This window comes from Ambystoma mexicanum, chromosome 2q, assembly GCF_040938575.1.
Source record: "Ambystoma mexicanum isolate Mex_15411 chromosome 2q, UKY_AmexF1_1, whole genome shotgun sequence".
Classification (NCBI taxonomy): domain Eukaryota; kingdom Metazoa; phylum Chordata; class Amphibia; order Caudata; family Ambystomatidae; genus Ambystoma; species Ambystoma mexicanum.
This window is the reverse complement of record NC_090924.1, coordinates 547,164,383-547,181,469: the sequence shown is the minus strand read 5'-3', so window position 1 is coordinate 547,181,469 and position 17,087 is coordinate 547,164,383. Positions and strand designations below refer to the sequence as shown.

The following is a 17,087-nucleotide window of genomic DNA, read 5'->3' as shown; positions in this document are numbered from 1 at the left end:
CCGGCTTATGATATGTATGCAAAATATGGTGTGGGTGCGATAATATTTTGTGAAATTTGGCATAGGCAAACTAGAAAGCAACCCGACCATCAGTGGCCGATTAATGGTAGTTTTGAGATTGGGAGGATAGATAACCTAGAAAGGCTGCTGATTAGAAAGAAAGCGCGACCTGCAGCTTTTGAGACCGTCAAAGATTGGAGGAGGGAAGCAATGCTCCGACTAAGGAGTAGAGAGAAGCATGCGCGTAGGCACAAAACGAAGCTTGAGATAGCAGAAGAGAAGGAAGAGGAGGAGTGGACTGAGAGTCTAAGACAGGAAGGGAGACGGGACCAGATGAACATAGACAGAATATACCCGCAGCGGGAACTACACACAGCAGACGAATTAATGGAAGATTTGTTAACTAACACGGGTCGAGGCCCAAAACCAGAATCGAAACCAAACACGCCCACAGTGACTACGCAGGCCCAACCAGTAGCTCTCATACCCCCTCCCGCAGCCCAAGCACTTCCCCTCACGCAAGCGTTAACCCAAGCCCCACCCACAGCGCAAGCCCTCCCACAAGCGCAGACCACGGACACACAATTTCCCAGCACCCAGCAAGGCCCTTCACAGATGCCACCCGTGTCACTTGTCCCATCCGCACCTCCCGCTCTAGGGACAGATTCAGCACCATCTGCCCCTCCAGAAGTCAAAATTGAGACTGGGGAGGCGAGAGGCGGGGCTGAAGGAACAGGATTTGGACGGGTAACTCAAAGCGCGATCAGCAAAGAGAGAAAGATTGAATTACGGCAAGAGGCAGAAATGTACATAGAAGGAAATGATGAGACGGCAGCATTGGCCTCATTGTATGGGTACCGAAGAAGAGACGAGAGACAGGTAGTGTTGGAATGCATAGGGGAAATTTTGGTGGGAGAATGGAAAAAGATACTTGGGAATTTACCGCCACAGCGGTTGTTAGATTTGAATAAGTTAGCACGCAGTGAGCAAAGAGATGAGGATGTAAGAAAACATGTGCACAAACTGATTGAAGTAAAAAATGAAATGGAAGACAGATATGCTGAAATGATTGCTACACCTGAGTATAGTAGAGAGTTTATTAAGAAAGGTAGGAAGGAGGCATCAAGGTTGAATATGAAAAAATCATGGCCGAGAGTTTTTCCAGGTGGTACAAAGCATTTGCCGGTACCGGGACAAATAGGCGATAAACAAAGATTGCAGGTATGGGTAGGAGAAACAATGCGATGGATGTCGAACAAAAGAACGTCAGTAAAGGAAGTGAGATATGTAATGGGTTCCCATTGGAGATGAGAAAAGAAGCGATGCAAACGATAGTAGGGGTGTTACTGCAGCAGGTCATTGGATACAATAGAGGTAGAGGAAACGCACAAGGCAGGAGAAATTTGAATAATATGCATGGGGTGTCATTGGGATTAAATCAATGTGCGTACTGTAAGGAGGAAGGGCACTGGCGAGCGCAATGCCTGCACCTACAGAATAGAGGTGGGTTTGGTCAGAGAAGGCCTCATAGAGGACATCAGGGGTCAAACGGCCCAAGCAGAAGTAATATGCAGCAGCAGCAGGGATATACCAATGGAGGTACTCAAACCCAATCATATGGTCAAAACCAAGCACAACAGAACCAGACATTGAACCAAAGTGTTTCGAACCAAAATCAGGGCGGACAGGGCCAACAGAGAAATGATCAGAGTGGAGGACATCGAGGGGGAAATGGGAATATTTTTGATACACAACCAAACACGTATTATAGCAGTAGTGGTGACTACACATCGGACAATGTGTTATTTTCGCGATAGGACAGCCCACGACAGGGGTCAGAACCAGTGTCTATTCCCGTGAATCAGAGAGGACCCTACGTAGAAATGAGAGTCGGGAATAAGGAGCACCGTTTCCTTGTAGATACAGGGGCACAGAAGTACTCAATAGACCACCACTTGGTTCCGGAGATACCACTGTCGGGGCAGAAGAATGTTTCTGTAGGGTTCACAGGTACACCAGTAATTAACCCCATGTCCGATGCTGTCCCAATTACAATAGGACCATTTACGGAACAGTGTCCATTTCTTTTGACAGAAAATTGTGGAGAGAACTTGCTAGGATTAAATTTGTTGAGAAAATTGGGGGCAGTCATACATTGTACGGCAGACGGGGTGTTCCTCACGATGTGGCCTCACGATGCACCGGTGACGGAATTTATGTCAAAAGAATTGCCAGAAGAGATAAGTAGAGTACCAACCTGTCTGTGGGCAATGCATGATAACGATGTAGGATGCTTGAAAATAGAGCCAGCAAAAATAACTCTGAAAGAGGGTGTAACACTACCACGAATTCCCCAGTATAAAATTACTGTTGAAGGTGAGAAGGGATTGAAAAGCATTGTAACTGACCTGGTGAGATTGGGGGTGGTTGAGGAAATTGCAGGTAGCACGTGCAACAGCCTGATTCTTCCAATTTACAAGAAAGGAGGCAATGAGGTACCCTATCGTTTCATAATTGATCTGCGCGCATTAAGCAAAGTGGTAGACCCACAATTCCCTTTGGTCCCAGATGTCACAACAATACTGACAATGATACCGGCCACTGCAGAATACTTTAGCGTAGTCGATTTGAAGAACGCATTCTTTAGCATCCCAGTGGATAAAAGCAGTAGATATCTGTTCGCGTTCACTCTAGGAGGTCGATCATTCACATTCACACGCATTCCACAAGGATACACAGAAAACCCGAGCATTTACAGCAGAGCGCTAAAAGAGCAGCTAGACATGCTAGAATTACCCGAAGGTTGCGTACTCTTGCAGTACATAGATGACGTGTTACTAGCTGCTGATACGAAAAAGATCTGTAAAGAAAGTACTATATTACTATTGACACACTTAGCGACCCATGGTCACAAGGCAAGTTTGAAGAAATTCCAGTATAATCAGAAGGAGGTGTCTTATTTGGGTTACCTACTTTCGAAAGAAGGGAGAAGATTAACACCAGAACGCATAGAAAGTATTTCTAGTATGCCTATTCCAAAAACTCAAAAAGGAGTGAGAGCTGTAATAGGCATGGCCTCTTATTGTCGGCAGTGGATCAGTAATTTTGCGTTGATTGTGAAGCCGATGATAAAACTGACAAAAAAGGATGCAGAGATGCCTTTACAGTGGGATGAGGAATGTCAGAAAGCACTTGAACAATTGAAAACTGCATTGTGTGCTGCGCCAGTTTAAGGCACTCCAAACTATAAAAAGATCTTCAGACTATTTGTGAGTGAGAGTGAAGGATGTGCATTGGCGGTTTTGACACAGGAACAAGGTGGAAGAAATTCGCCGTGCGGCTATTTTTCTTGCGCGTTGGACCCTGTAGCGCACGCACTACCACGATGTTTGCGATCCGTCGCAGCGGCTGCTGCGTCAGTGAAACAAACGGAAGGAATGGTATTGGGGCACACTTTCATTCTGATGGTGCCACATGCTATAGACGTTCTATAAAATAGGACGCAGATGCAACACCTCAACTCAGCTAGACTGACAAGATATGAGCTCATCTTGTTTGCACCCCACATCCAAATGATGAGGTGTAGCACATTGAATCCTGCAGAATTAATGCCAATGCCCATAGCAGAAATTGGTGACAACAAATCACCACCCCATGATTGTTTAATGATCACTGAAGAAGAAACAAAGGGAAGGATTGATTTGAGCGATATCCCACAAAAAGAGCCAGATGGGGAGTTATTTTGTGATGGCTCTTTTTTTAAATTACCTGATGGCACATCAACGGCCGCATATGCAATTACTACCCTAAAGAGAGTTGTAGAAAGCAGAAGAATCCCCTACAATTCGGCGCAAGCCGCAGAAATAATAGCACTGACCCAAGCCTGTGAACTCTCTGAGAATTTGAACGTAAATATTTATACTGACAGCCAGTACGCCTTTGGCGTGGTTCACAACTTTGGCCGACTTTGGGCTGAGAGGGGTTTCTTGACATCACATGGAGCCAGGATTCAGCATGACCCTTTGATTGTGCGATTGTTGTCTGCGCTCACGTTTCCAAAGCGCCTAGCTATAGTGAAGTGTGAGGCGCATAAGAAAGTAACATGTAGAGTGGGAGAGGGAAACGCATTTGCAGACAGGATTGTGAAGCAAACAGCCACAGATTTGGGGAATAAAATGATGACAGTACAGACTGAGGAAGTACCTTGTATGATAGAGAATGGAGTTGCCACAGTCAAAGAAATGCAGGCTGAGGCCACGACCGAAGAGATTCAGGGGTGGGCTGAGGGCTCTGCTGAGTTAGATTTGGAAGGATGTTGGGTGGACAAAGAAACAAAGTACTGGATGTTGCCAAATTGTTACGTAACTGCAATGGTTATAATGGCGCATAGCCCTACCCACATTTGCGCGAAGAAGATGGTACAGCATTTATCCACAGTATGGAAGAATGAGCACATAAAAAAGAATGCAGAAAGGCTAGTGCAGAATTGTATTACGTGCCTGCAACACAATGTAGGGAAGGGAACCGTGACTCCAGCAGGTAGTTTTGGCCCACCCTCTATGCCGTTTGAGGTGGTCCATTTTGATTTTATAGAAATGGAAAGGTGCCAGAACTACCAGTATGTGTTAGTGGTAATCTGTGCATTCAGCAAGTGGGTGGAGGCATATCCTTTAAAAGACTGTACTGCCATGTCCACAGCAAAAGTAATGCTAAAGGAGTATTTCTCCCGGTTTGGGTTGCCCCGTGTCCTGTGGTCAGACAACAGCCCCCACTTTGTGGGCACAGTAGTGCTACAGATCTGGGCAGGTCTGCAAATAGAGAAGCGATTCCACAGTTCCAGGCATCCCAGTTCTGCCGGGCTTGTGGAGAGACACAACGGAATCTTGAAGTCAAAGATAGCAAAAATTTGCACTGGGAGCAAGTTGAGTTGGGTGGATGCATTACCCCTAGCGCTGTTGTGTATGCGCACGTCTGTGCAGGCTAAGACTGGGCTCTCCCCCTATGAGATTATAATGGGGAGACCAGCAAATGTATGGTGCGCACCGCAGCCCAAAAGATTATGTGAGGTCGAGCACCCTATGTTAAGCACTTATTGTGGACTTTTAATACAAAAGTTGCGTTTGATTCATCAGCAGGTGCAGGAGGCGTTGCCAATGCAATATACCGGACCGGGGCACTCACTGGAGCCTGGAAGCTGGGTGTTAATCAAAAACTTTGAACGGAAGACAGCATTAGCACCCAGGTGGCGCGGCCCCTATCAAGTACTTTTGGCAAAACAGACGGCCATCCGAGTGGACGGACAAAAGGCATGGATCCATGCGACACATGCCAAAAGATTCCCAGGACTGCTGACAACTTCCGACGACCAGAAAAAGGAAGCGGTCTCGGTAACGAAAGAAACTGTGCCAGTCCAGTGCCACAGCATCAGCCTGAGCGAGAAGTGAAAGTTGAAACAAAGAGAAAATGAGAAGTGAAACTCGAAACAGAGCCTGAGGAGGCTGCCAGTAAGGGGAAAGGGCGAAAACTGCCCCACCGTTGCTCAGCGGAAACAACATCACTGCCGAGTGACACAAACCCAAGCAGAAACAACGCGTGTACCCCTTTGGCGCCCACCAGTTCCCGCGAATGCACCAAAGCCAAAGAAAGAAACAACATCATTGCCACGAAGCCCATCGCTGCCCATCATTTTGCCACAGGCTGACACTGAGCCTGATACTGGAAATGCAACGGCACTATTCACGGATCATACAATACCAGGAGCGAATCGGTATAATTTGCGGCCTCGACAGGCAAAGTGATCCACAGATCTTTGGTGCTTTTCTTTTTGCCTTTGGTTCTACTCACGGACGGAGTAGGAACCAGGGGCGTAGAGGAGAGAAGTGTGAGAATTGTGCAAGTCAGACAATTCAAGACTCACGGCTCCTCGGTGCGCTTATAAAAGTATATGTGTCAGGAGCCAGAGCTGGACAAGCTGGACGCACATCAGTACTAAGGCTGATGGAGTACATGTATCCTAAGTCAGAGCGGGACAAGCTGGATGCACATAGTACTCTATCAATAAAGAACTGTTCAGAAATCGTCTGAGCATTGGGAGAAAGAACAACTAATCTTGCTCGGAGTGGATACATGATCCAGGCTGTGAAAAGGCTGGCAGAATTGAACTGTGACATTTTTCGTTTAACTTTTCTAACATCAAGAACGAGAGACATTCACGACGAACTTTGCCAGCAAGAAGAAGGACCATGAAGAACAAGTCAAGACCGGTTTCAGCTTCCTCCTGCACCCCTGCTGAAAAGATAATAGATTTAGAGACTGTAAATTTAGGAAAAAAGCATGGTAAAAGGAATAAGGTACTGATTTGGACATTGGTCCTATGTTTTTTAAGTATGATAGTACCAACAATAACAGCCATTACACTATGGTTCCTGGAGTACGTACACCCATTAGAAACACTTTTGCCAAAAGCAGCTACTGAAAGCCCGGTTCATGTGATCACTGGTACTTTGCCCCCAATGGAAAAGAGACATAGAGAAGGATACGGCAACAATACATTGTTGCTCATCATGAACATGACCCATGCGGTTTTAAACAAAAAAGATTGCTGGGTTTGCGCCCATTTACTGCACCACAGAGGGAAAGGGATAGGCACAACCACAAAATGTACAACCATTGCCATTGATTTATTCATGTGAAGTAACATTAAGTGCAATGTTCTTTGGGAAATGGAACAAGAGTAATACGAGTCAGCTAGATGAGACCAATATGAATGAATTTGAGGAAGTAATCATGAGACCTGTGGGTTGTTCCATATTCCAAAAAGCTCACATGTTTGCACTAGAACCCATGAGAAAGAATACACGAAAGATAACGAGACTAGATAGATTACATAGGCAGAATAAACCAACCCCGCCAGCAGAAAGAACATCAGTAATGACATTTCGGATGAGGGATGAATGGAACAAAGATGCTGTACCCCCTGCCTATACAGTGGATCACAGCCCCAAAACTGCTCCCCTATGTTTACAGAAAAAGGGTTCCTATAAAGTAGGAACGTTTAGCGACTGCCTGAACACAGTGGTTTTAAAACATGAAATAGAACCCGTGTACGTGGGAGACCCTGTTTATTTTATATGTGAAGAAAAAGCATATCCATGGTTACCTAGAAACTGGGGAGGTACATGCTACCTAGGTCTACTGTTTCCAGGAGTGTTCCTCTTGGAGACAGCAGAAGTAGCCAAACGAACGAAAGGTAGAACTCAAAGGAGTAGTGAGGATGGAATGATAGCAATGGATATAGCCAAATCATTTATACTATTCTTGTCCCAAATAGAAAATTCTTACAATATAAGAAAACTGTCTGGAATATTACAAAAAACAATAGATTCCACAACGGATATTTTATTGAATATGACATTAGAAGAAAAAGGAATAAGACTAATGGCACTTCAAAACAGGATGGCTCTCGATATAATATTAGTTGATCATGGGGGAGTTTGCAAGCTTGTAAAAAACTGCGTGCTGTGTGTATAAAGATGACTACTCCCCTACGATATTTAAAGCAATCCGGAAATTACATGTCATAAGTTCCACACTCTCTACTGAAGAAGGGGGCTGGGGGATAGGATCCTGGTTTTGGGGATTATTGCGGTCTTGGGGATGGAAGTTAATTTTGATACTAATGATGGTACTCGGGATATTCATAACATGCTGCTGTTGCATACAATGCTTACCAATAGTGTGCACTGAAATAACTGATGGATGTACTAAGGGATGTATTCACATGGTGTCGAGAGGAAAACAAACGCATGGCCGGAATAACAGAGACACTGAGGAAACAAAAATAGTAAAACAATTCATGGCAATAGACATCAATGATGGAGATGATTCAGATGTAGATAGCCCAGACTTATCCTCAGTAGAGGAGGATACAATGAATAAATAAGACGTTTGGCACACGGCCAAAAGGAGGGTTTGTCAATCTGAAAAAATAATACCCTTCATTTGAATAATAGACGTAACTTGATGGCCATGGGCCAACCGTCTTATGTACTGAATTATAGAAATATAAACTGCTATGCTTGACCAAGGAGCGGCCATTTTAAATTTAGCAAGAATCGCCATTTTGCTTGTTAACCATTGCTCATTGCTTTCTGTCTAAAAACTGCTTTGCAGCTTACAATTCTTGCGGATTCTGCTTACTCTGCTCAACTGTTAACATTGTTGTCTGAATATGAAAGGGCAAGGTCGCGGGACTGAAGAGTTTGCTGAAACTCCTCATGAGTAGCCCAGAGAGGAATGCCCACTCTCCCTCTCTGTAGCCTTGGGAGGAAGCTGCAGGGCATTTAATCACTTCACAGCTGCCAGCCAGTCTCGTACGATGTTATATATTAGAATAATACAGTTAAACGCTTGAATTATGCTTTTCTTAGGGCCCCCCTTTGCAAAACCCCTTAGAACGTGTCGGCTCCCAGGACACGAATAGTACCTCATAGATAGCAAAGCTTGGAATGTGGCTCTTCCCCCGTGTGCAGCTTGCTTCCAAGAACAGCACCACCGTGTTCTAAAAGATGCCTCTGCACTTTCTAATTGCACATTGTTACTAGAATAGACATCGAAAGCATTATAATCGTCATACTCGTCAGATATGTCCATCGTCATCCCGAGTTCAAAGGAACTTAATAGAGAGGGGTGTTGAACATGACTTTGCTGATTGTATGATATGCATTTTGTATATATCTAACTGATGTACGTAATTCGCTCTCTTGCGTCCCTCGAGGTCTAGGAAACTCACGTCGCGGGGCGTGAGATCAGAATTGGCCAATTGATACTATCTTTTGCTTGCAATAAACCCTAGCATTGGGAATTTGAACCTCGTGTCTGGCGCATCTTTTCGTGTATGGTTATTGCGTTGTTTCCATAGCACGAGGGACCCCTAGGGGCCCCTTTCACTGGTACCAGTAATAGTGTTTGTGTTGGTGATCTTTTGCACCTGGCAGATGGGAATTCTGTGCTGTGATAAAGGAATGCCCAGCAGCACAATGATGATGGCTTCAATTGGGGTACCTGGGGCACCTAGCGGACAGTGCAGTGAAAACAGATGACCTTGACAAACCCTGCATGGCCATAGTAGAGCAACACTTTCAACCTCCAGGCACCATCACCACTCCCCCACCTGATCCCGAGAACTATGTAGAGAACTAGGGTGATCTAGCAGGGGATGTGGGATGTATATATATGATATGCACCCCATAGCACAATGTACAGGCTGGAGAAATAATGCAGCATGTGTGCTTAGCATGGGTACCCAAGGAAGTTTCACCAACATATTTAGATGCTGAGAGGTTGGAGAGGGAGAGAATGCAGCAGGTGGACACGGAATTACTTACCGGCAGTTTGTTGATATGAGATTAACAAAAGGGGGGAATGTTGGGAAGTGGGGTTGATTGTCCCATGCCCCAAAGAGGATACAAATGGGGCAAAGGCACAAGACAGGGTTGTAGATACTGGAAGACAACATAGGGGGTGAGGATGGTGTCGGTAGGAGATGTATTTGGGAAAAGGATGTTGCCAGATTAGATGTAGATTGCACTAGACACAAAACTCCATCTTGGAAAATAGAAGCCATCTTTAAATCAAGGACTGATACTGTGCTGCAGCAAAAACCATAGGCCCAGCCACAGAAAACAGACTGGAGCAGGGTCAGACAGGCCAAACTCACACAGGTCCATAAACCTCTCATTATCACATATCGTTAGCACATGTAACCCCGAAAGAATTTGCCCTGCAAGGCCACGAGGGGCTGAGAACCTCCCACAAGCAGTTATCCCATGAGAAAGAGTGCACAAGCATCTGACCCCATCCAGCCTAAACCCTAGGTTATAGTGAGCAGATGCCCCATACCAAACTAAAATGTCAGAGCACCAGCATGCCCAAGACCACAGACCATAAAACTGTTTGAGCACCCATTCCTTATAAAGATCATAAGCAGAATATTGAAGGCCCTTGTGATTTGTGCTGCCAGGTGCCAGGGAGGGAAAGTGAAAAATGTATCTCTGAGGGTGGGAATGCCTGGAACAGTGCTGATGTGCCTGGGATTGAGTTTGGAGTTTGTTAAAATAAAGATAATCTTGAATGTAGTACCAGGTGCACATTAGGCCCCTGATAGGGAATTTTATGAGTTGCACACCTAACTGGTAATTATCGAGCCCGGTACCTAATGACGCACCGAGAAGAGCCCCACATGGAAGAAGACAGATGGGAGGAGCTGGGACCAATGACCTGGCATCCCATATGGACTAGGATGCCTATGCATTGGGTTGCCCCAACCAGCTACCAGGATTTGTGCCATATGTTATGTATGTCAGTTGTGACACATTTCATCCTTATAAGCTGATGTCCATGTTGGTTTCGTTAGAGCGCTCAATGGCAACAGAGTTCTTTGCTATCGCATACTTGAATTTTATGAGAATAAACCCTGTTTTCATTGCAGGAGGTGTGCTGTGTCATTTTCCCTAGTGGGTTGTGTTTCTTTTCTGTTGTGAGCATTTAGGGACTTCTCTACAAATTCCACATATTTTCATCAATATGATCCAAATGTTGCATAGTTACCTGTTCAAAGCCTCCAGACAATACTGGCTACATGGCATTTTCTACACCCCACCCTATTCTCTGGATTTCAGCAAATGTCTAAATTTGTTTGTGGGTTTCTGGCTTGGCAAAGCATAGTTCCTTATACAATTGCACATTGTTTCACCAATCTACACCATTTTTGCATAGTTACCGGTTAGGACCTTCTCTGCAATACTGGCTACATGGCATGGCCACACAACCCTGTTCCCCCGATTTCAGCAAAAGTCAAAATCTGTTTGTGGGTTTTTGGTTTAGGAAAGTGTTGTTCCTTATACAATTCCACAAGTTTCCCCAATTGGCGTCAGATTTTGCATAGTTACCTTTTAGGACCTGTACCTTTATATATGAGACGGTTGCCTGAAATCAGCAAAATATCAACATGGTCACAGAAGGACTGGTCCTCAACCCTAGAATGCACAGTTTCTGGGCAGTGGCGTAACACAAAATGTGGGGGCCCCCCTGCGAGCCATGCTGAGGGCCCCCCAACACAGCAACAAATCACAGGTCGCGCCACACTCTGGGCTTGCCTCGATGATCACACTTGCGCAATACGCACAAATGTGCTGTTGAAGGGGTATGCTACACACTGCACTAAAAGAAAGATATAAATATGTGTTTTAATGCAATATACAGCACACTTTCTGAGGAAAATTGGCTAAAAAGCCATAGTGTTGGCAATCGTTTTGTAGGGTAACACCAATCCAATACATGCAAGTCACCAACAGTGCACAGGAACATTAATGCCTTGGTATTAAAAATGCCATGCCACAATGAAAACGGTTGCCAGACATTTTCGTCGAAAAAAATTCGTTGACAGGACATTTGGTCAAAACCATTTGGTCGAAAACCAAATGGTCAAATTTTTATTTATTTTTATTTGCACTTTTTTTTTTGGGGGGGGGGGTCCCCCCAACCCCCTTTTTTTTCTAAAAAACCCTTTTTTCCCTAAACTACAACCTAAAAAATATATACATATAAATAAATAAAAAAATTCGACCATTTGGTTTTCGACCAAATTACGTCGACCAAATGTCTTTCGACGAAATGACTTTCGACGAAATGTCCGGACACCAATGAAAACATGTCCAACTGGCTGCACAATGTAGACCAGTGTAATAACATTACATTAAAGCATGCCAGGCCACATTTAGACATATCTATACTGGTTGCACCAAAATGCCAGTCAAAGCAATAACACTCATCAAGAAGAGAACACACATTCATTCCTTTGTCTCTGTTCTCCTGAACACCTGTGAAGATCTGCTCTCTTGCCTTGATTACAGCATTCCTTCTGTCCTCATCCTCCTTGATATTTCCTCTGCTTTCGACACGGTCAACCACGCCATCCTGATTAATCGACTCCATGAGAACCTGGGCATCACGGATCAGGCCCTTGAGTGGCCCCAAGCAGAGAGTGGGGGATAAGGGGTAGATCTCTCTCCTATGCAGGTGCTGTCCTCTGGAAAGGTCTCCCTGCCCCTCTCAAACTTGAGCTGGACCACCTGAAGATCTGGAAGCAGATCAAAACTTTCCTCTTCTCCTGTGATTTCTCTCTCTTCCTCCCCTCCTTGCCTACCTAACCTACCTGTCTCCTGTACCGACTGGTTGCTGGGCTACCCTAAGAGTCTCACTATGTCCAGACTCTTTCTTGATCAGTCACCCCTGCACTGCCTCTGGGCCTACCACACACTTAGGAGCTGTAACTGCAACCCTACAGTCCCTTATTCTCCTTGCACTACCCAGAGCTGCACTGCCCTGGCTGCACTTACTCAGAGAATTGCTGCCCTGTTTTTCCCTCCCCTCTCCCTTGCACTTTCCCCCTCCCTTTCCCCCGGCACTTCTCGTTCTCACACCTGCACGATCTGATTGAAACAAGGCCTAGTAAGATCGTTTGTCTTGTCCTCCCTCTATCTTCCCTCCCGTGTCTTGTCGCGTCTAGAAACACTTGTGTACAGGCACGTTATAAATGACTTATATCATATCATTTTATCACAGATGCCCAGAAAAATATACAATGCCCCAGTAAGAAACGATTAGCCTGGCTGCACCAAAATGCCTCCCACATATCATGGCTGCTTAGACTAGACATGGACAACCATTATGATTTGTCACACAATCCCACCCCCCACAAACATCCCCTCTCCCTCCACCCCTACCCCAACCTCCAAAATCAGCTCCTTGGCCCAGAATTACCTCCAGGTCCCTCTTCCTTGCCCCAGAGCTTACATATGAGGCTCCTTCACTCATATGTAAGTACTGGGATGAGGAAGAGTGGGACTAGGAGTAATGAAGATAACAGGTAGCTAAGTGAGGCATTACCTTCATGCACCATTACCTCATCCCAGTACTTGTGTATGAGGCACAGTGCCTCATACACAAGTAGTGGGACGAGGAAGAATAGGGCTAGGAGTAATGAAGATTACCAATAAGGAAACACAAATAGTGGTGCATTTCCTGTTAACAAGAGCCCAGCAATTACTAACATAAAGCGTTACACTGTTAGTACCCGCATTCAAATGCCGAATGTTTTAGTCAATTATTGAAATTGTGATGTGGGTTTAGTACTTGCATGCCCGGGTAGTGATTGGAAGGGTAGAGAGGGAACAGGAGACCACTCAATTCTCGCAGCAGTCCATAAGTGGGGGCTTTAAACCTTAAGGGAGAGAGTTAACTGCTTGTAACACTGAAGTTGCACTAGAATAGTCTCATCAAAATGCATAAAGAAATTGGATGCATAAAGAAATTGGATGCCCCCACACAAATAAGTTTGCCCCTCCCACCCGGCTGTGAAGTTAGCGACTCTCCCAAAATTTGAATGGGTTAGCCCTCCCGAAATGTAGGTTTTGTTGCACCCCTGAACACAAGCACACACACCATTCACCATATACACACATGCACACCTAGCCATCCATACATTTAAGTGTGCACTCTTTCACCATACAGGCACACCCAGGCAGCCACCCATACATTTAAGTGTGCACCCTTTCACCATACACTCACACAGGCAGCCACCTATATATTTAAGTGTGCACCCTTTCACCATGCAGGCACACCCAGGCAGTCACCCGTACATTTAAGTGTGCACTCTTTCACCATACACTCACATACGCTCCTGTCATGGGGTTAAGGGGAGCCCTATCACTTAAAAAAGAAATTGTTTCTTTTTGAAGTCACATTGACCTCATAAAGAAATGATTTCCTTTAAGGACTGAACCATAACGGAAATAATTTCTTTATGAATGCATAGTGACTTCAAAAAGATACTGGGGATCATTATGACGCTGGCGGTAGCCGTGCCGGTAAATACTGGCACGGCTTCTGCCGGAGTTATGAATTTTACGGTGCCCGGGAATGGGCAATTACCAGTCCATTACAGCCCCGGCAGACCCGGTAATTGCCCATTCCCAGGCGCCAGAAAATATTACTCCCTATTCACATTTGAGTCCCATTGGACTCAATGGGAATGGGGAGGCCAGATGCACCGGCACCATTCATGAATGGTGCCGGTGCATTCGTCGAGTTCTGCGTGCTGGTGCCGTTCCGCCCACCAGCTCAGGCCCGGTGGGCTGAAAGGCACCGCTTGCAGAACTCGTAGTTTGCCGGTCCGGAAACAACGTTACCGGCAAGCTTACCAGTACCGTTGTTTCCGGACTGGCAAACTGATAATGAGGCCCACTGTTTCTTTTTGAAGTCATAGGACTTTCCCACCTCATGACATGGAGGCCTCCAGACTAGGGTCTTCCATTGCATGGGATGGGGGAATCCCTCGGACTTCAAAAAGAAAGTTTCTTTTTGGAATCACTCTGCCTTCATAAAGACATTATTTCTGTTACAGAAATAATGTCTTTATGAATGCAAAGTGAAATCAAAAAGGAAAAAAAAACTTTGAAAAAAAAATATTTTTCATTTTTTCTCTCCAAGCGGGGCCCTCTCCCAGGACATGTGCTGGTGGGTCCCCCCGCACCACGGGGGCTGCGGGGGCCCCTGTTTTTCCAGTGTTTCTGGGACATTTGTAGCGCAACAAACTGCACAACGCCAGGTTGAGGGACCACAGTATGAACCAGTGTGCAGCAGCACACCAACTCTCGCCTCCCGCCAACTTCTGCTCGGGATATATCACACACATCAATTCTCGGTGCAGATTACTTCAGGGAGCAAGACACATCAAGCGATACGCGAATTGGAATAGCGACCTACAGTATTAGTGATTTTGAACAATTTATGAGAGTGTTATCATGTCCGTGCACAGAACCTGTTCGGAGAATGGGTACTTTTGCTAGTGATATATAAAAATATAAGTACAAAATAAATATGGGTATAACCGTAACTCAGAGACTTGCAATCATCCAAGCAGAACCCTCAAGCACCTGTGCCAATAACCTGTCATGTTTTAAGATTCGGAAATATGTGTGCTCCATGTCATGTATGATGCTTGCTAAAAGAGTTGTCTAACCTCTACTGTGCATCCTTGACATGTGAAGAAAACAAGCACACGAAAACGAGTTATACAAGTATAACAAGGAAACATAATTTACAAGATAAAATGCTGTGATTTTCCTATAAATAAGAAACAATATTTTAAGATTCATCTCTCATAGTTTTTTCATTTATAAATCGGTATAAATGTGCCCCAAATATCTGTATAGCATGTCTGACGCATAACAAAGTAATGGCGGGAGGGCGTGATGTGCCTTATTTATTTGACCATGCTGCCATTGAAGTGAAAAGGCAGATCAGTGTTGATGCCTGTGGCCAGCTTCTTATCGCTTTCAAAGCAGAACATGTTGTTGTATAGTTTCCAGGCCGTGGGGCATGCTAATCCCGAAACAGGAGCCCCAGGATTGTTATAATAAGATCTTCCAGTTAAGCAGAGTAAGAACTGTTTTCTAAATGGATGTAATGTCTTTTATTGAATGTCGCTGTGCAGGCTCACGCTGATTTAATCATACTGTCTCCTTATCTCCAGAAATATCCACTGCATTACAAGATTGCGCTCATCATAAACTACCTTGGCCATTGTATTTCCGTGCTGGCTCTCATCGTTGCCTTCTTGCTTTTCCTGTGCTTAAGGTGAGCCCTTTCTTATTTTCATTGTGCTCTTTCCATTGTTCTCCCTGAACAGAGCTTAAGGCACTTTTGACAAATTGGGGACACGTTTTAGTTTGGACTTATAAAAGGGACCGGAAGTACATTAATGTTGGATTTCCTGACGTTGCTTGGGTCCAGTACGTGTTTATTTGTGATTCTTGAGACTGTATCATTCCAAGCACACAGTAACACTTCCTTTAGGCATGGTGACCCAATTGATATATGTAGGACCGTATTCAGACCGTAATGAATAGAAGCTGTATACTCGTCTTCTGGGGGTGAGTGTCCCTGCGGGATTGCGAGGTAGGTCCATGCAACCCTACCATTCCCTATGCTGTTCGCATGACACCTTTGCCCTGCATCCATGCACCCAACCTGATGACACTGGACCGGTTGGCAGAAGGCACGTCCTAATTCTCAGAGATTTGTGGTGTTCGATAGCGAATTACTTCTACAACCATGGCGGTAGGTCCACCCATTGTGACAGGTGACAGGGGGTGCAAGACTATCCTCTTCTTTGTGAAGCAACTCAGAATCCTGGCAGGTGAGGCAGACGTTCTATCCTCTTCTGCCATCTAGCCATTAATTTCAAGACTTGCGTGGCCGATCCACAACTTGCACAACTGGTGGCTCAGTAGCCCTGTCCATTCTGCAGCCTTTAGAGTCTAAGAGGGTCATTACGAGTTTGGAGGCAGCCATGCCTCCAAAGTCATGTCTCGGTCCGGGTCCTCTGAATGCAGATTTACTGGGTCATTCCAACCTTGGAGGATAAGTCCCCATTCAAAAAACCCTTCCTCATTCCCATTCAAGCCCCCATAGGGCTCAATAGGAATGGGGAGGGAGCTAATAACGGGCCCGTAGATTACGGGCCCGTTATTAGCTCCCTGGTCCCTTAGCAGCCCCCGCTAAGGACGGCTGGTTTTACCAGCCAGCCTTAGTGAGACCCACTCAGGGACCTCGGAATGCAGCGGTAAGGGGTTAATGGCACCGGCATCCTTACTGGTGCCGTTAACCCCTTACTGCTGTACTCATAATGACCCCCTAAATCATTGCAGCATTATGCAGTCCCACCGTTCACATTCCCTTGGCTGCAAGCTGTCTTCACACTTTGGGCTGCTCTCCATTATTGGGGACATTAGGGTTTAAATCTGTTTGTACACCCCAAAGATTTGAAATGCATCATTGCATTCCATTAACAATGGAAATAATTAAACCATCTGTGCTTGATACCAACTATCATGTATACAATTAATACATGATTCCATATATACTCTTTGTATATTGTCAAAAGGAGAATGTCATGAACATATATGAAAGGCTGAAACACGTGTATGGGGTTGCTGTTGGTACTCTTGTTCCTAAAGGAATTG

General features: G+C 45.2%; 1 protein-coding gene across 3 annotated transcripts in view; it reads left to right on the top strand.

The window, feature by feature from the left end:
- Positions 1–17,087, top strand: part of CRHR2 (corticotropin releasing hormone receptor 2) — a 2,206,543-nt gene that overhangs the window by 1,374,495 nt on the left and 814,961 nt on the right. For all 3 annotated transcript variants that reach the window (XM_069647696.1, XM_069647698.1, XM_069647697.1), the window contains one exon: positions 15,596–15,699. In XM_069647696.1, coding sequence (XP_069503797.1) covers positions 15,596–15,699 — 104 coding nt within the window. The remainder of the gene's footprint in view (positions 1–15,595; positions 15,700–17,087) is intronic.